This window comes from Pan troglodytes, chromosome X (assembly GCF_028858775.2).
Source record: "Pan troglodytes isolate AG18354 chromosome X, NHGRI_mPanTro3-v2.0_pri, whole genome shotgun sequence".
Lineage (NCBI taxonomy): Eukaryota > Metazoa > Chordata > Mammalia > Primates > Hominidae > Pan > Pan troglodytes.
Window position 1 is genome coordinate 132,269,664 of NC_072421.2, and position 20,166 is coordinate 132,289,829.

A 20,166-nucleotide genomic window follows, 5' to 3' on the forward strand; every position below is an offset into this window, starting at 1 on the left:
CGTGGGAGCCCCGCCTCGAAATCCTCCTCCAAAGGGGAGGAGCGTTTCCAGGGGGCCCGGCGCCTTCCTCGATGGCATTGGCCTGGGGACCCTGGCGCCCAATTTTGAAAAGAACCAATAGTTTGAAAATGCTGGAGCATCAGCTTTCAGGAGGAGTTTGGGCCAATATTCATGGGAAATAGAGAAAAACATGGGGTTTCCATGTTATTTCACTCCTAATTTGTACGCTCCGACCTCTGTGATCCCCACTCATGCCTTAAATCCCTCGATTTTGTTGGTCTTTGTCTGCAGGGGCTGATTTCTTTTTCAGATCATCCATTCGGATGCACTAGACAAAAGAGAAGTGGGAAAACAAACGCAATGGGTAAAAATAAAGCGAATATCATGACAGTTCGTATAGCTAATGAGAAACTCAGCTCCATTTTGCAAGCACCTTTAGATTCAACAAAACTAGGAAAAGTCCTGAAGAACGGGTAGCAAGCAGAACCAAATGTTTTTTCTTACTAGGAATTAGAGTCCCTAACAATCATGACTCAGCGTGGGTGAGATCTGGATTTTTTTTTTTTTTTTTTAACAGAGTCTCGCTCTTTCGCCCAGGCTGGAGGGCAGTGCACGATCTTGGCTCACTGCAACCTCTGCCCCACCCCGCCCGGGTTCAAGCGATTCTCTTGCCTCAGCCTCCCAAGTAGCTGGGATTACAGGCGCCTGCCACCACGCCTGGCTAATTTTTTGTATTTTTAGTAGAGACGGGGTTTCGCCATGTTGGCTAGGCTGGTCTCGAACTCCTGACCTCAGGTGATCCACCCGCCTCGGCCTCCCAAAGTGCTGGGATTACAGGCACGAGCCACCGCGCCCGGCCTAGATTTGGATTTTTTATTTAACAAACACCTACATAACACTTGTTATGTGCTAGGCACTATTCTAAGAGTTATAGAAATATTAACTCTGTCGTGGGTGTGACTGGCCAGTGGTGCAGGTGCTAAAGAAATTTACGGAGACAGTCACAGGTAACGAAAGGCAGATTTATTAGAGAAGATATGAAAATATGTTGCAAGGATGCAATGGGCAGCACTGCAGAGGAGCTGTCTGCAAAGAGGCAGGGGCTGGAGGGAAGTTTTATAGGGTCATGCTGGAGACGGGTAGGTGCAGAAAGAGGTCATGCTGCTGGGGCCACTGTGTGGAAGGTGTGCCCTCTGGTTGTTTGTGTTCATTGTTCTTCCCCACCTGGGGCCCACCTGGCCCCTTTCTCATTGTTGCTTATTCTCAGGACTCCACATCCCACCACCGTAACACCCCTCAGAACACCAATGACAAATCTTTGACACTGGGGCTGAGGTCTCATCTTCCAACTGCTTCCTGCTGATTAGGGGTGTGGAGTTGACCCCACCTATGGTTGTTGGTCTGTCAAGAGACCCTGTGGGTCATTGTCCCAGATTGTGGGACTTAGGATATTGAATCTTGCTGGAGGAAGGGACTCATCACAGAGTGGGAGTATGTCAAGGCAAAACTGGTGACCAGCCGAATCCAGGGGAGACTCATAAAGGTAGCAGGCATCACTGGGGAGAGACTGATATCCCATTTACAGCATTACTTGAAAGTGAAACTGCTGAATTCTAGAAGATAAAAGTTTGTTTCTTAAGCCAGTTACTGAAAAGGCAAACAAACAAACAAACAAACCCCACAACCATTTGCAGTGTGACTGTTTTTCCTTATTGGAAGCCCATTTAGATAGCCTGGAAGTTAAACTCAATGAAAAAGTGTTTAAATGTAATTAGACACAAGAAGAGTGTATTCAGGGTTATGAGTATAGCAGGTGAATACATGACTCTTAGGAAAAGCGTGAAAAGTATTTTTTTTTACATTGAGAATTTAGACATATTTTTTAAAAGCCAAGGGTACAGAATTAAGTTATATTAGAGGAAAACATTGCTTAATTTTTTTGATTTTCAAGATGAAATATTTTAGCATTAGGCCATAATAACAGAATTGGAGGAAAAAGTTACAGGAGCTGACAAAAAATGAAGGAGAGAGTTATTATCTTTGGCATTCTCCGGGAAGAAAAAGCTGAAAGCAGCAGGGCACAGCAAAAGTTGAACTGAGATATTATTCTGTGAAGCTTTAACTTCTTACAGTTTTATTAAGACCAGATTAATATCTTAAGAAAATCTTGTTTTTAACATAGGGGACCAATGTTAGACTATCCTAAATAATTCCCTTTCAGTTATAACCAACTTAAACACATAGAAAATTCCTTTCATAACTTCTCCTTTGCGAACCTTCTCACTACTTGCACAGACCATTTATGACATGGACTTTCTGACTTGGACATCAGGGCTTTCTGACTTGTCCTAAACACCCCTTTCTTAAACAACAGGTCATTCTACTTTAGGACAAAAATTTGTCATACAAGATCCTTTCTTGGCTGGGCGTGGTGGCTCATGCCTGTAATCCCAGCAATTTGGGAGGCCGAGGCAGGCGGATGACTTGAGGTCAGGAGTTCAAGACCAGCCTGGCCAACATAACATGGTGAAACCCTGTCTCTACTAAAAATACAAAAATTAGCTGGGTGTGGTGGTTGGCACCTGTAATCCCAGCTACTCCGGAGGCTGAGGCAGGAGAATCACTTGAACCTGGGAGGCGGAGGTTGCAGTGAGCTGAGATCACACCACTGCACTCCAGCCTAGGCAGACTTGGTGTCAAAAAAAAAACCCTTTCTCATATAAAATTTTTATTTAAAACCTTCCTTACTGGCCGGACGCAGTGGCTCACACCTGTAATTCCAGCACTTTGGGAGGCCGAGGTGGGTGGATCATGAGGTCAGGAGTTCGAGACCAGCCTGGCCAACATGGTGAAACCCTGTCTATACTAAAAACACAAAAGAATTAGCTGGGCATGGTGGCAGGTGTTTGTAGTCCCAGCTACTCGGGGGGCTGAGGCAGGAGAATCGCTTGAACCCGGGAGGTGGAGGTTGCAGTGAGTTGAGATCACACCACGGCACTCCAGCCTGGGCAACAGAGCAAGACTCCATCTCAAAAAAAAAAAAATAGCCGGGCATGGTGGCATGCGCCTGTAAATCCCAGCTACTCTGGTGGCTGAGGTGGGAGAATTGCTTGAACCTGGGAGGCAGAGGTTGCAGTGAGAGATCACGCCACTGCACTCCGCCCGGGCAACAGAGCCAATATTTCTGGCTTTGGAACCTTCTACTAAAGGTAACCTCCTATGTGAAATTAAGAAGCCTTGGCCAGGCGTGGTGGCTCACGCCTGTAATCTCAGCACTTTGGGAGGCCGAGGTGGGCGGATCACAAGGTCAAGAGATCGAGACCATCCTGGCCAACATGGTGAAACCCCGTCTCTACTAAAAATACAAAACTTAGCAGGGCGTGGTGGTGCTCGTCTGTAGTCCCAGCTACTCAGGAGGCTGAGGCAGGAGAATCGCTTGAACCTGGGAGGTGGAGATTGTAGTGAGCCAAGATCACACCACTGTACTCCAGCCTTGCGACAGAGCGAGACTCTGCCTCAAAAAAATAAAAAGGAAGCCTTAACTGAGGGGATGATTTAAACATGGACACATGAGTTGTCTCCAAAGAGATGGCAAGCAATTTATAAGATCTAGAACTGCCCGAAAGGTAACTCAGAGAAAAGAAAATTTCAAGACAGGAAATAAGAAGCTGTCCATGGAGGGAAAAATAATCAATACATGGCAAAAGTACCACAAGTATTAAACCACAAAGGACTGACTTTCAAAGCCAGGAATTGAACCCAGGCACCATTGTGATAGGGCAAAGCCTTAGCAACTGACCTACAGCACAAGGTGACTACTGTTGTTTTACCAGGAGTTTAGAGCATTTTCAAGTTTGCAAAAGGTTTTAACTGCTCAAGAGAATTTTCTAAGACCAGCCATGTTACTATTATGCATCCTCCTTTTAATTTAACCATTTTCTTTTCATGGTGCACTCAATTCCAATAGTGACTCAATCTAAATAAAAGCCTGTTAAAGTCCAGATAGTAATTTTCCAGGTTTTTACCACATAAGCAAAAGGTATTTCCAGAAAGGGGTAGAGGGGGCATCTCCATGATAGGCAGCATTTTAACTCAAAAGGGAAGTTTATAATACTTGCCACCTCCAGAGTTGCCCTTGGTTTTGTTTTGTTGATGACTCATGTTTGATCTGGAAGCTAGCCAAAGCAGAAAGCCCCCATTCAGCTTAAGGCCTGATGATCATCAGGGGTTGGGATTATGTCCCAGGGACCCTTTGGCCCTCCAGGGCAGTCCCATTTCCAGTGGCCGAGCTTGTGGCAGAGGGGGCAAGCCATGCGGGGGTTTTTCGTCATTCATGCCATAGGGCCAGTTTGCCTTCCAGTGGCCTGGGCTTCTGCACTGATGGCAGTTATCTGGAGGAGTATCCTTAGGGCAGCCTGGAATGGAGGCTGGGGGCTTGCAAAGCAGCCAACAGTTGAGCCTGCTTCTTGTCCCTGCATTTTTCTTTCTCCTTAGCCCTGTCCTTATCCTGCTCTTGGTTATAAAAGACTGAGGAGACTGATTTGAGGTTTTCTGCATAGGGGCCATGCTGTATTACAAAAGAAAATTCGACTTTTTTTTTTTTTTTTAATCTGAGGGTTACATTTGTCTCAGCGTTTTGGGATGCAACTCATAGGTGAGTCTGACGGAATAGAGGAAGTTTGTCCCATGGTGGGACTGGAAAACGATGAGCTGCCGGGGGCTAACGTCTGCTGCGGACATGAACCACACTCTCTCGCCGCCCCCACCTCCCTGCCCCACCAGGAAGAGGGCTCAACTCACATCTGCTGAGGGATTCCAGTGCACTTTCTTTTCTTTTCTTTTGAGATGGAATCTCGCTTTGTCACCCAGGCTGGAGTGCAGTGGTGGGATCTCGGCTCACTGCAACCTCCGCCTCCCAGGTTCAAGCGATTCTCCTGTGTCAGCCTCCCAGGTAGCTGGGATTACAGGCATGCACCACTACGTCCGGCTAATTTTTTGTATTTTTAGTAGAGACGGGGTTTCGCCATGTTGGCCAGGCTGGTCTTGAACTCCTGACCTCAGGTGATCCACCCACCTCGGCCTCCCAAAGTGCTGGGATTACAGGCGTGAGCCACCGTGCCCGGCCTCAAGTGCACTCTCTAAAGGGGCATCCCACCTATTAGAAAGGACATCTCAGCGCTGGGGCCTTACGCTGGATGGTTAGCCCCGGTACAAGGAAAAAGGGTAAAGGAAGAACTCAGCCTGGTCCCATCCCAGGAGAGAGGACCAGAATGGGGAGACTCACTGCTCTGAGGCTGCTTGCTATCACCTAATTTGGGAACGTCCAGAGCAGGAGGTCTGGCTGTTTTTGCAGGACTATTTAGAGTAAGAAAGAGGGGCTCTGAGCTCCCCAAAACATATGTGCCAATTGCACTACATAGGGATTGCAGACCTTTTCGCCAGAAGAGATAGGAGAGGGCCTTCTTCCCTTCTAGGCAAGGCAGCCAAACCTGTTCACACCCGCTGGCCTTGAGGCCACACCAGGAAATGGCCCTGACCAGTTGCCATCAATTGCCAGAGGGATACTAGAATTTGTCCTCTGGAAGACTGAAAAGTAAAGCAAATTCTGAAGTCTCACAGAATCGTGGGACAGCAGTCTGGTGTCTTTCCACCAGGACCTTCTGGTTCCCTGGGGAGCAGCCCCGGCCAGGGACTTAAAATTATCTCAGGGTTTTGACACTGTCCAACGAGAGGTTGGAATTGGAGGAAAGGGAGAAAGTAGGGGAGAGGCCCATACGAACTACCAAAATGTTGCAGGTGCAGCTGGCCAGTGGTGCAGGTGGTAAAGGAATTGACCAAGACAGTTGTAGGTAAAGAAAGGCAGATTTACTAGAGAAGGTATGAAAGTATGTTGCAACGAGGCAAAGGGCAGCACTGCAGAGGAGGAGCTGTCTGCAAAGAGGCAGGGGCTGGAGGGAGCTGGAGGGGGCTGCATGTGGAAACAAGTCATGCTGCTGGGGCCACATGTGGAAGGAGGTCGTTGTGCCCTAGGTCTCTCAGAACAATTTTTCATTGTTCTTCCCCACCTGGGGCCCCTTTCTCATTGTTTCTTACTTATCTTATCAGGACTCCACAAACTCTTTTAATCCTCACCACCTGAATGGCCCTGGGGAAGAGAAGGCCATTGCATTGAAATTTAATAGTTTTGAAATTGCTTTCAAAATTCAGCCAGAAATAACAATTTTGCCTGCCTCTTTTCAATTATCCCATACTAAACTTGCCAAGGCCAATTGTCATTTTATTCCTCACTGTTTATGCTTTCTGCCTGCAGTGTGAGGGATTTGTAAGTACTTTTAGATAGTTTCCTTTAAATTGCCTGTATTTTTCTCCCAGCTAGATTAGAAACAACAACCTCTGTTTTTGAGCAACTTAGGTATCTCTTTTTATCTCAAGGTCTCAGCAACCCTTAAGGCCAGCCCCACCTCCTACTCCCTGCTCAAAAGAAATTATAATACATTCTTTTGTTCACAATAGCTACTAAACAATCATTTGTTGACCACATGCATGCACTGACCTCAGGAGCTTAACAATTTAGGAGAACGGGAGGAGAATAATGCTACTTTGGCCATCATTTCTAGGTTTTATTAACATCATTCTTGCCTGCTAGTTTTTTTTTTTTTTTTTTTACCTTTCATGTAAATCTTTTGGGAAGGTTTGGAGTGTTTGTGGTTTGTAGATTTGGGTTTGACTTGTATTTGACTTGCTCTTGTGGTAACTAAAGGTTACAACGTAGCTTCAAGGTTGTCATGACAACTGGTAAAATAAAGAGCTGATTATCACATGTTTGTTGGTTCCCTTTTATAGGTGAGGGCCTGGGACAGATGCAGCAGACTGGGATATGCAAAGAGAAGAGTAGCCTAATTGTCAAGTCTAGATCTAACAAAAGCAGTGTCCCAAGATCATGGCATATTTCCCTGGAACTGGAAGGACTGATCAAGAAACACAGCTAGGTTGGTATAATAATGTGTGCGTAGAAATGGGGAGAAGTAAAAACAATTTCTTTAATGTTGTGTTTGCCATTGTAGCATATAGAATTCTTGCTGTTTTTGTATTACTTGTTCCTTTTGATATTCCAATTTGTGTATGTACTATGAGTCCTATTTATATCTTTACAGGTTTGGGGTTCCTGACATGTAGCTGTTCTTTTGTAAAAGAGAGCTCCTTCTCTTTGATAATAGCTGTAAACTTATTACCATCTCATATATTTAGTTATTTCGTATTACTCCTTTTCTTAGAAACATAGTCCCTTAGTCACTCTTCCCTTGTCATTTTATTATACCTATTTTCTTAGTGTTGTTGTACTTATTTAAAAATTAGATACTTGTAATGCTTAGGCAGGATGAAATTTTGTCTATTTATTCAAAATATACGTATGAAACCTTACTACCTGCCAAGAATACTAGCAAAAGTTGAAAATTAAAATGAACACAATGGAGGTAAGATTCCCTTGTTCACTGGCCTGCTTCATATTTTTCTGTTATTCAGACAATTTGTTTTTTGACTCTGTTCTGTCTTTAATCACTGCCTTCTGCATTCATCCTGAATTTACTCAGCTTTAACCACCGTCTTTTATAAACGTTCAGGTACCCTGGGAATTTTAACAGTGGCTTTTAGGACATCTTGATACTAGCCTGAATTTTGCTGCTATCTAATTATGTGCCATTAATCTCTTTGGAATTTTATCCAACTGTAAAATAGAAATGATTTACCTACTTTACAAGATAACTATGAAAGATAGGCTATTTAAACCTGCATTTATTCATAAAATAATTTCAGAAGTATTTATCAAGTGCTTATGAGTACAGAAATTCAAGGAGATATTCTGAGGCATCTCATTTTTTTTTTTACTTAAACAGAAGGGCAGAGGAATCTTGGCTTTGCCACTTAGTAGTTGCAACTTGAGTAAACCCCTCTGGGCTTTGGTTTCCTCCTGTGAAAAATGGGCATTGTGATGGTGCCTACCTCAAAGAATTATTGTAAACTTTAAATGCAATCACCTATTTAAAGTGATTAGGACAGTACCTGGCACATAGTAAGTGCCCAACAAACGGTAGCTATTACTAATCTGTCTTATATAAGGAATGGAGACTCCACATCATCCTCATGTCTGGGATTTAAGTAATCTAATTCTGCCTAATATACTCAAGTTTGTCTTATTCTATTCCCAGAATGAACAAAGAATACATATTTATTACCTTACATGTCATAACTTGTCACGAACTATCTCAAGACTGTCCCATTATTTTAAGTTCACCACTGGGTAGCTGAGCAGGGTTGATGATTGAACCAATCCAGATAAGTATGTGAAAACATTTTGTAGGCCAGGCGTGGAGGCTCATACCTGTAATCCCAGCACTTTGGGAGGCCGAGGCGGGTGGATCACCTGAGGTCGGGAGTTCGAGACCAGCCTGACCAACATGGAGAAACCCCATCTCTACTAAAAATACAAAATTAGCTGGGAGTGGTGGCACATGCCTGTAATCCCAGCTACTCTGGAGGCTGAGTCAGGAGAATCGCTTGAACCAGGGAGGTGGAGGTTGTGGTGAGCCAAGATTGCGCCATTGCACTCCAGCCTGGGCAACAAGAGCGAAACTCCGTCTCAAAAAAAAAAAAAATGTTATATGTAAAGTGCTATACCAGCGTTATGACTATTTTAATTAATAACTCCCATTTCACTAGGTTTATTTGCCTTGTCTGCCAGTTCTCTATATGGTTACTAAAATGTGTGGTTTTACAAAATTATTAGCATGGAGTTAAGATTTCAGTACTCAGTGTGGCTCATTAAGTGATGGTGAAAATTTCTAAAAGAGTAGTTCTTAAAACGATATGAGCCATGGCAGCATTCTTAGAATGTATGTAGCTTCTAATACTACCTGAAATGAAAACACTGATTTGCATTGATACTAAATTCTGAGATATTTGTTTTTAAAAAAGCCTCACTGCTTTAACTCAAATCTTTGTAAATTAGCTGAGGTCTTTATTTTTTATATGAATAGCTGTGAGGAGCCAGATTATATATAATGTAAAAATACACACTGAGGCAGGCGCGGTGGCTCACGCCTGTAATCCCAGCACTTTGGGAGGACGAGGCGGGCGGATCACCTGAGGTCCAGGAGTTCGAGACCAGCCTGGCCAACATGGTGAAACCCCGTCTCTACTAAAATACAAAAATTAGCCAGGCGTGGTGGCGAGCACCTGTGATCCCAGCTACTCGAGAGGCTGAGGCAGGAGAATCGCTTGAACCTGGGAGGTGGAGGTTGCAGTGAGCCGAGATCGCGGCCACTGCACTCCAGCCTGAGCAACAAGAGCGAAATTCCATCTCAAAAAAAACAAAAAACAAAAAACTGTACGATTATGGTTTAAAAAAGAAAGAAAGAAACCACACTGAAAACAGTAATTCGTTTGCCAAATGAGCTCAGTTAGGTTAGCACCTTAGCAAGACCCTTTGGGACCAAGTGGCCTCTAAGCACTTAGGTAGCAGTATCTTTTTTTTTTTTTTTTTCAGACTTTTGCTTTTCTAAAATTACAAAGGTGTAGTGTGTCTGCTGTTACAGGATGGAAAAATGCATCATAGGAGGTTAGAAGCTTGTTGGCCTCAGTCATAAAGGGATAAGAAAAATGAGAATTAGGCATAGGGCAGGAAGGACCTCACTCCTCCCAACGCTTTCATTTCTAAATAATGCTTAAGGAAACCATGCCAGGGTTAGTAAAAGAGTAGAGGCACAACCACGGTAAGTGGGCATTGGGGAAAGAGGAAGGAGGGCAGGACATGGGGATAAAGCGGTTTCTTAACTGCGCGTGCGCCCCTGGCAAAGCTGACTAAGGCGCCTGAAGTGACGTCATTGCCTGCGTCACAACAGGCGTCGTCCGGCTGGTAGCTTATCGCAGGCTCTGAGGGGCGGGACCCAACTGATTGTCAAAGGCGGCAGATTGTAGTTTTTGTTTTGGCCGGAAAGGCTTACCATGAATTGCCAGGGCTGAGAGAGATGGAGAAGGATTCGCGGCGGTGACAGATTAAATTCCACAGTTACATTATAGACTTGGAAGTGGGGGATCTTCTCATCGTTAGAGGCCCCGATCATGGGAGATAGGCGGTTCGGAGCCAGTCCTGCCTAACTTTGTGTTCACTGATGTTAGGGCTGCTAGGGCTGCAAAGGTGGGCACCCCTACTCGTCTAAGAGCTTTCTCCTCTCTTCTCTTTTTCCCCTTTGCCTCTCTCCTTACATCACCTGCCCACTAAGTAGACTTGTCCTTGTGTGGACGGGAGCCGGAAAGCCTTGAGAACTTATTCCTCGACCCGGACATGGCACATGAGAAAATGAAACTAGGTTTCAAGTCGCTGCCGAGTTCCACTACCGCAGACGGCAACATTCTGAGAAGAGTCAACAGTGCCCCTTTGATCAATGGACTTGGGTGAGCCGGGTTGAGATACTGGAGGAGGCAAGCGGTGGGGAGGAGGTGTTCGGGAAAGTGATTTCCTATAGAATTCCCGTCCCTTTATTTGTTGAGGTTCTGCAGGTAACTCCCTTGTTCCTGGTGTCCGGAGAACCCACCCTCAACCTTGGGTGGGGGTAGTGGGACGGGCTGACCTGAGGGGGAGCGCGCACCCACCCTGAGGTTAACAAACATCTGAATCTGAACATCCTCCCCTGATAGTCCACTCGGACCCGAAAGTAGCAGCCAGCTGGTGTGGAGCACGGCTTTTTTCTAACTTCAACCCATTTCTTACCCACTCCTTTGAAGAAACTTAGTATCCTCCCCCACTCACCTCCAGATCGTCTGCCATGACTGTAATATTTGTCATTTCAGCTGCTTTGTCACCTCTGACCTTCACCTCCAGCCGCTTGAATGGAAATGGTTGTCAAGCAAATAAGCTTTGGACTTTTTTACATTTTTTTTTCTTTTTTTTTTTGAGACGGAGTCTTGCTCTGTCGCCCAGGCTGGAGTGCATTGGCACGATCTCAGCTTACTGTAACCTCCGCCTCCTGGCTTCAAGCAATTCTCGTGCCTCAGCCTCCCTAGTAGCTAGGATTACAGGCGCCCACCACCACACCTGGTAATTTTTTGTATTTTTATTTTTATTTTTTATTTATTTGTTTATTTATTTTTGAGATGGAGTCTCGCTCTGTCGCCCAGGCTGGAGTGCAGTGGCGTGATCTCGGCTCACTGCAACCTCTGCCTCCCGGGTTCAAGCGATTCTCCTGCCTCACACTCCCGAGTAGCTGGGACTTCAGGCACCCGCCACCACGCCCACCTAATTTTTTGTATTTTTAGTAGAGACGGGGTTTCACCGTGTTAGCCAGGATGGTCTCGATCTCCTGACCTTGTGATCCGCCCACCTTGGCCTCCCAAAGTGTTGGGATTACAGGCGTGAGCCACTGCGCCTGGCCTAAATCTTACTTCTTAAACTAGACTTTTAAAATGAAATGTTGGATTTCACATTTCAGTATTATAAGGTTTTCTAGATACCGTAAAAATGTCTGAAAAATGCATTCACTACATATGTTACTAACTTTGCTCTTCACCTTTTGTGGCATCATACTAATTGATAGTTGTAATTCACAGTACCATAGACTATCAGGAAGGGATTCAGAGACCAGCTTTACCCTCCTTGTTTAACATATGAGGAAACTGAGGCCCATAAATCTCCAAAATGACGTTTAGTGGCAGAGCCAGTACTAGGAACCTCTGTTTCCTGACTCCTAAACTACTGTTCTGGCCACTACTAACCAATACCTAAGCTGATTAACTCTAAATGAATGCAGCTTTTGGGTCATTTGAGGTAGGAGAGAATATATTGTTCACAAAATGAAAAGCAAACTAAGATTGACCAAAAAAAATACATTACCTTTTTAAAATAGGCAGGTAGAAAAACATAGAAGGGGGACTCTGCATGTTGTGCTGAGAACAAGAACATTTTATTCACTCAGGATTTTGCTCTAATCCTGTTGTGGGAAAAAGGAATTATGGGACCCACTCTACTAGTAGAAGAGAGCAGTAGGGAGAATGTTGGATTTATTGAAGATGATATAAAAAGAAGAAATAGGTTGCAAATAGACGATGGAAGATGTGTACTGGAAGGAACCTGTGGATCCTCTTTAATGTATTAAATACACCAGAGAAGGAGTGGACCCTTCCCTAATCCTTAAAGCCCTGGAAACAGAGAGATCTCAGTTATCCCTTCATACCTTGCTTTGTTCTGCAAAGGATTTTTTTGTTTTGTTTGTTTGTTTTTTGCTTTTATCATATTAGAGCATAGCTACAGTGTTAAATTCCATAGCTTAAGATCCTGATGCATGAAGTAAAATTTGTACAGAAAGATAAGGGTCACTAGCATATTTCTGTAGTAGGAGTTTAAAGATACAGAAACCACAAAGTGGACGGAGTCCAGGGACTCTAGTCTGTCAGAAAGAAGTAACATAGGAATGATGTGTGACATCCCTGAGATTAGGGGACTTGCCCAGATGATCTGAGGGCATATTTTGTGCTGTTGTAGAAAATGTAGGGCATAGTCAGAGAAGTTATTCTGAAGCAAGAAAAATTTAGAGTAGGATTACACTGAGCCTTAGTTGAATTCATTTTCACCTCAGTTCTCATTTGCATATGTATACTGCTCACTTTTCTCCCTTTTTTTTCCTTCCTTGGCCCTCTAATACTTGAGTACTTCCTCTTTCTAAACTATACCTGGCCAGTAAAGCATTCTTTTCAGAAAGGTGAAAGTCACTAGCATATTTCTTTAGTAGGAATTAAAGATATAGAAACCACAAAGTGGACAGAGTTCAGAGACTCCAGTCCATCAGAAAGAAGTAACATAGGAATGATGTGTGACATGCCTGAGGTCAGGGAACTTGCCCAAATGATCTGAGGGGATGTTTTGTGCTGTTGTAGAAAATATTTAGCTTGCTAAACATTGTTGCACCTCTTTCAAGTAATTTTCGAACTTTGCTTGATGTTTCTTCTATATAAAGACCCTCTTGCACCAACATTTGCAGAATTAAATTCCTTAGATTTGTTTCTTTCATATCAACTCTTTAATACAGTATTACTGTTTTAAAGAAGTATCTGCACTGTTTTATGTATATCTTGAACTAATAGAAATTCCAACGTCAAAAGTTTTGAACCTATTGGTTCTTTATACTCTTTATCTCTGTAATTGGCTGACTTTATTACTGGTGTCAATAACTATACTTAAAGCTAGGAGTTTTTTCTTCTCTTTCTCTGACCCTTATTCAAAGACTCAGAGATTAGGTTCTTGTATTCCTGCCAGTGCCTCCCTACCTTAAAAACCTCTACCTTGACCCTGCATTTAAACTGTTACTGCCTCAATTCTTTTTTTTTTTTTTTTCCTGAGATGGAGTCTTGAGGCTGGAGTGCAGTGGTTCAATCTCGGCTCACTGCAACCTCTGCCTCCTGGGCTCAAGCGATTCTCCTGCCTCAGCCTCCGAGTAGCTGGGACTACAGGCATGCACCACCACGCCAGGCTAATTTTTGTATTTTTAGTAGAGACGGGTTTCACTATGTTGGCCAGGCTAATTTTTGTATTTTTAGTAGAGATGGGTTTCACTATGTTGGCCAGGCTAGTCTTGAACCCCTGACCTTGTGATCCACCCACCTTGGCCTCCCAAAGTGCTGGGATTACAGGCGTGAGCCACCACTCCTGACCCTCAATTCTATTTGAAAGGCAAATTACTGCCCCAGAGCCAAATGCAGCCCACCACCTGGATTTGCAAATAAAATTTTATTGGAATGGAACCATCCCCATTTGTTTAGTTGTTATCTATGGCTACTTTCCCACTGCAGTGGCAGAACTGAGGAGTTGCAACAGATACTGTATGGCCCACAAATCCTAAAATATTTACTCTCTGGCCCTTCGCAGAAAAAGTTTGCCCATCCTCTGGTTTATTGAACTTTTACGAACGTGGAAGAATAGCAGCCATGAGAAATGATTGCTTTGGGAATATAAGTGACATAAATCTATTATAGTTTAGACAGAGCTGTTTATTGATCATTTGATGTGGAACATTGAACATCCATCCAGTTATACTACTTCTGCTTTTTCCGAGTTAAAAGTAGCACTTAGTTCAGATATCAGCTAGGGTTTTATAAATTCATGTTGAATGATGCATACCAGTTGAAGTATATATTGCCTGAATTCTTTCTTTCAGTTATAGTCTTACTAAAATTGGCAAACAAATTTAGGGTAGACTATATCTTTGTCAGCCCTAAGTATTAAGCCCCCTACACATGTACACAAAAAAGAATGGAAAGAAATAGCCCATTAGTGTCCCTCCAATTTTCTTATGAGTGACTGCCAGAACATATTCCTATTCTCACAAAGAAAATGACTGGGAAAGTAAGTAGAATTAGATACATCCATATACCTTCCATTCACAAAATACTAAGTTACTGCCTGTTATATGCAAATTATGATGTTGCAAAGATGTATCTCAGGGCTCAATAAGCTTTAATAGGGAATATAAATACTCGAAGGACTTAAATATATGGTAGAGTAAGATAAGTGCGTAGGGAGCTTAAGATAAGTGCGTAGGGAGCTAAAGAAAGTGCTAGGGGAATTCAAAGAAGGAAGAGAGAAATTACAGCAGGACTGGTGAGGGAGAAGGAAAAGTTTATGAAGAAGTTGGCATTTGAGATGGGCCTTCATGGATTGATAGGATACACCCCGGAAAAGAGGGGGAACAATGGTTGGGATAGTATTTTAAGTATTATATATAGAACAGACTTGAAGGCAGAAAAGCATAGATGTGTTCCAGAGAACTGAATGGTCCACTTTGCCTGAACCCCTGACTCCCAGATGTTCATCTGCTGATGAGTGCTGATCTCAGGTGAAGTTTTTACCAATCCGTGCTTTTAAAAGAGTTAAGTACAGCATAATTAAAGATGTCATTATGTAGTTGTTAATTATCCTTCCTGGGCAGGACTGTACTGTACTCTGAGATTGTTATTCTCTTATTTTCTTAATACCAAAGGGTCATTTTACACATGAAATGATGGTATTGGTCAATGGTGGGATTTTAAAAAAAAATGACTTGGCAAAAGAAAAAGGTGGCAACTGTATGTTTCTGCCTAGATTTTGTTTTGAAATTGTACTAGTCCTTGAAATTGAAGAGTCTGGAGCCAAACCGTGGACGGCTTTGAATGTCATAGTAAAGAACGTAACTGAATTTGACAGGCACTGAAGAGAGTCACTGAAAGTTGTGAGCAAACTGTTCTTTAGGAAGATGCCCCTTGGTAGTCTGTTAGCCTAGAGAAGGGAAAGAAGAGAGGCGAGGAGCCCAATTAGACTATGCAGTCTGTGGAAAAGGAAAAAGACCTTGAATTGGTTTTTGGCAAGGAGCCTGACAAGAATCAGGTGGTTATCAGAGAGCGAGTATAGAGGTAAAATCTAAAATACTGGCAGTTGATTGGATATAGGCAGCTAAAACAAAAGTATTACAGATGATTTCTCACATTGGAGGAACCTGGATGAAGGGTACATGTGAACCATCTGTATTCTTTTTGCAACTTCTTGTGAGTCTTAAACCGTTTCAAAATAAAAAGTTATAATAAAAAGGAAAAGATGCCGGGCACCGCTGGGATCTGTAGTCCTAGCTACTTGAGAGACTGAGGCAGGAGCATCGTTGAGCCTAGGAGTTTGAGGGCAGCCTAGGCAATATACAGCGGGACGACGTCTCTGAAAAAACAATGAAATGATGATTTCTTCAGGATTACAATGTCAAATAAGACCAAGTTCACTTGAGTGGGCAACCATCAAAGCTGAGGACACTGACCTGTCTTCAGTGGGCATCAGCTGCACAACTTCAGTCCATTGTTATCATGGGAATATGGCCCAGTGTTGCAAAATCTTGCAACTTTTCAATAGAAGCCAGAACGTTGGAATCTGGGTGTTTTTTTTTTTTTTATGTGAAATCTTTCAGTGTACAAAACAAATTCAAAAACATTTTTAACATTGTGTAGGCCAAACCAAACACATCTGTGAAAAATCTGAGTTCCATCAACCCCTGCTATTGGTTATTCCTCGTATTCATGTGAAACTTTGGGAGTTGAGAGGGAATTGGTATTTGCACGTTGTATCTCTGACCATAAATTTAAATCATTTACAGGTTTACACTGAAAATGATGTATTTCCAAGTTCACAATAAATTATATTCATTCTCCGTAGCATGATTAGGAGTAAAGTAGTGTGCTTGAGAATTCCTTACCTTATATGGAGACTTGTTTAGGCCCAGCCAACCAAGGCTGTATGTGTGTGTGTGTTTTAATTTCTACCTTTGCACAGCTTGCCTTTACCCTTGCTGTTTAGGTATTTGAAATCTTTAAAAGAATTTTGTGGCCGGGCATGGTGGATCACGCCTGTAATCCCAGCACTTTGGTGGGCCAAGGCGGGTGGATCACCTGAGGTCAGGAGTTCAAGACCAGCCTGGCCAACATGGTGAAACCTCGTCTCTACTAAAAATACAAAAATTAGCTGGGCATGGTGGTGCGTGCCTGTAATCCCAGCTACTAGGGGAGGCTGAGGTAGGAGGATTGCTTGAACCTGGGAGGCAGAGGTTGCAGTGAGCTGAGATCGTGCCACTGCACTCCAGCCTGGGCAACAGAACAGAGCGAGACTCCGTCTCAAAAAAAAAAAAAAAGAATTTTGTAATGGATTTTATATAACACATGTTTTTGTTTTTCTTTTTAGTTTTAATTCACAGGTGTTGCAAGCTGACATGTTAAGAATTAGGACAAACAGAACAACGTTTAGGAATCGACGCTCTCTGGTAAGGAAATGCTTATAGTGGCCTCCCTGTCCAAGACTTGTGCTTATTGGTCTCAACCAATGGTCTTCAAACTTGAGCATTCACAGGGAGGGCTTATTAAAACACAGATGGCCAGCGGGAGTCTCACCCCCAGGGTTTCTGATTAAGTAGATGGGGGTGGAGCATGAGAATTTGCATTTCTAACAAGTTCCCACTTTGAGAAACACTGCTCTAAACATTACTGAAGGAAAAATAAACACATTGACTACAGTTATGATTGCTGCAGCTGCAACAGAATTAATTTTTAAATCCCATATGGATTTAACATTGAGATTTTATGTATAAGACCATCTGGTTTCCCATTTTTTTTTTTAAAGAAAATTCTAACTTTGAGAGGAAAATCTGCAGACTCTCCTAAAAGTAATTTTCAGGCTTTTAGACTTTTATCTCACATTTATCTTGAATTGTAAATAAGATTTGCTTTTCATGGTATTATCATGCAATCTCTAAATTATAACTCTTTTCTACTAATTATCCTGTAAACATAGGGAATATACTTGTAGATCAGTAAGCCAAGGTGAATACATGATTCATTATATGATTTTATTGAGATGAAATTCACATAACATTCAATTAACTGTTTTAAAGTATACAATTCAATGGCATTTAGTGTATTCACAATGTTGTTCAACCAGTACCTCTCTCTAGTTTCTAAAGTGCATACATATCCTTGTCTTGTTCCTCATCATTGAATATGATTTTAGCTGTGAGTTTTTGGTAAATGTCCTTTATCATGTTAAGGAAATCTCCTTCTACTCCTACTTGCTGAGTATTTTTCTTTTTCTTTTCTTTTTTTTTTTTTTCTTTTTTTTTGAGACAGAGTCTCACTTTGTCGCCCAGGCTGGAGTGCAGTGACATGATCTCGGCTCACTGCAACCTCTACCTCCTGGGTTCAAGCTATTCTTCTGGTCAGCTTCCCAAGTAGCTGGGATTACAGGCATGCACCACCATGCCCAGCTAATTTTTTTGTATTTTTAGTAGAGACAGGATTTCACCATGTTGGCCAGGCTGGTCTCGAACTCTTGACCTCAAGTGATCTGCCCACCTCGGCATCCCAAAGTGCTGGGATTACAGGTGTGAGCCACTGAATCCAGCCTTGCTGAGTATTTTTATCATGAAAGTGTGTTGAATTGTTTCAAGTGCTTTTTCTGCATCTCTTGGGATGATCATGTGTTTCCCCACCTTGTTCGATTAATATGGTATATTACATTGATTTTTTTCCATGTTGAATTACCCTTGCATTCCTGGGATAAATCTTTTTGCATCTGTATTCATAAGAGATATTGACCTGTTGTTTTCTTGTGGTATCTTTTGCTAGCTTTGGTATCAGAGTAATGCTGGCGTCATAGAATGTATTAGGAGGTACTCCTTTGTCTTCTACTTTTGTAAGAGCTTGAGTAGGATTTTATGTTGATTCTTGTTTTTTGTTTGTTTGTTTTTGTTTTTGTCTTTTTGAGATGGAGTTTTGCTCTTTTTGCCCAGGCTGGAGTGCAGTGGCACGATCTTGGCTCACTGCAATCTCTGCCTCCCGGGTTCAGGCGATTCTCCTGCCTCAGCCTCCTGAGTAGCTGGGATTACAGGCACCCGCCACCACGCCCAGCTAATTTTTTGTATTTTTAGTAGAGACGGGGTTTCATCATGTTGGCCAGGCTAGTCTCAAACTCCTGACTTCAGGTGATCCACCCGCCTTGGCCTCCCAAAGTGCAGGGATTACAGGTGTGAGCCACTGTGCCTGGCCTGGTGTTGATTCTTTAAATGTTTGGTAGAGTTCAGCATTGAAACCATCTGGTCCTGGACATTTCTTTGTTGGGAAGTTTTTGATTACAGACTCTATCTCTTGTTATAGGTTTGTTGAGATTTTCTATTTCTTCTTGAATCAGTTTGGTAATTTATGTGTTATGTGTTATGTATTATAGATTTCTCTTATAATATGATTTGTAATGTGATAGAATCTCTAGAATACATTTTAGTGAAATGTTATAGCTTGATACCAATTTAAAAATATTGCTCGTGGCCAGGCGTGGTGGCTTACACCTGTAATCCCAACACTTTGGGAGGCCAAGGCGGGAGGATCACCTGAGGTCAGGAGTTCAAGACCAGCCTGGCCAACATGGTGAAACCCCATCTCTACCAAAAATACAAAATTAGTTGGATGTGGTGGTGCATGCCTGTAATCCCAGCTACTGGGGAGGCTGAGGCAGGAGAATCGCTTCAACCCGGGAGTTGGAGGTTGTGGTGAGCCAAGATCGCGCCACTGCACTCCAGCCTGGCGACAGAGTGAGACTTTCTCTCAAAACAAACAAACAAAAAAAAAACAAAAAAATATATTGCTTGCTAATCTTAAAACTAGACATTTTCTTCTTCATAGAATGATATTCAATATTGTTCCCACAAATGCATTAATTTTATAGTGGGAGAAATTATAACTGTTCATTAAATAAATATTTCTTCTTTCTACTCATTTACTCATCCATTCAACGATATTTGTTGAGCACCTGCTTGCCTCTCAAAGCCTTCCATACCTATCCAGTCTTCTACTCAACGAAGCCAACATAGTGGTTTAGGACCCACTATGTATTAGGCCCTGATCTAGTTGCCAGGGTTGATCTAACTGAGTTTGGGGAGGAGATAACATCTTAGTTGAGATCTTACTGATGTGAGAGGGTTAGCTAGTTTGGGATATTGGTGGCAGGGGTAGACAATATTCCTGGTAGAAAACAGCATGCTTGAAGTCCTGGAAAAGGAAGTGTGGTGTATAGATAAAAGAGTGTGTATAAAATTTGAAAGAAGTGCATTTTAGCTACAGTGAAAGTAAAGATACAGTGGTGAGAGATGTGGTTGAAGAAGTAGACTAGTGCAATATCTTGTAGGGCCTTCAAGTCATATTAAGTATTTTGCACTTTATCCTAGGGTCAGTGAGAAGCCATTGAAGAGTTTTGAGCCAGTGATTGACATGATCAGATTTGTTACAAGATTGCCCTGGCTGCAGAGTGGAAAGTGGATTGGAAGAGGGCAAACGTATATGCAAGAAGATCAGATAGGCTACTGCAATCACCCTGGCAAAGAGCTGATGGTAGCTTGGACTAGTGTGATGGTAGTGGAAATGGAGAAAAGTTCCAGATTCAGGAGAAATTTCAAAGATGGAATCAATGGACGGTGGGAAACAGTGGAGGCAAACCTGACTCCTAGGTCTCTAGCTTGGGCAGCTGATGGGATGGTGGTGACACAGAATAAGAAGGGACCATTGCAAGAAGAGTAGATTTACAAAGGAGGATGAGTTTAGCTTTGTACATGTTACATTTGAGGT

At 42.7% G+C, this 20,166-nt stretch overlaps 1 protein-coding gene across 17 annotated transcripts in view; it reads left to right on the forward strand.

Annotated features, from left to right (window-relative positions):
- The window catches only part of PABIR3 (PABIR family member 3), a 59,546-nt gene that overhangs the window by 895 nt on the left and 38,485 nt on the right, over positions 1–20,166 (forward strand). For 9 of the 17 annotated variants that reach the window (XR_010154716.1, XR_010154715.1, XM_063804262.1 and 6 more), the window contains exons 2-4: positions 6,844–6,989; positions 10,284–10,452; positions 16,742–16,820. Coding sequence is in view for 14 of the 17 variants with exons in the window: in XM_063804262.1 (XP_063660332.1) it covers positions 6,941–6,989; positions 10,284–10,452; positions 16,742–16,820 (297 nt within the window). In the remaining 3 variants the exon portion in view is untranslated. Of the gene's footprint in view, positions 1–6,843; positions 6,990–9,883; positions 10,453–10,848; positions 11,096–16,741; positions 16,821–20,166 lie in introns of those variants that run through there. The other 8 variants (XM_054676920.2, XM_063804263.1, XM_063804264.1 and 5 more) reach the window with 7 other exon arrangements.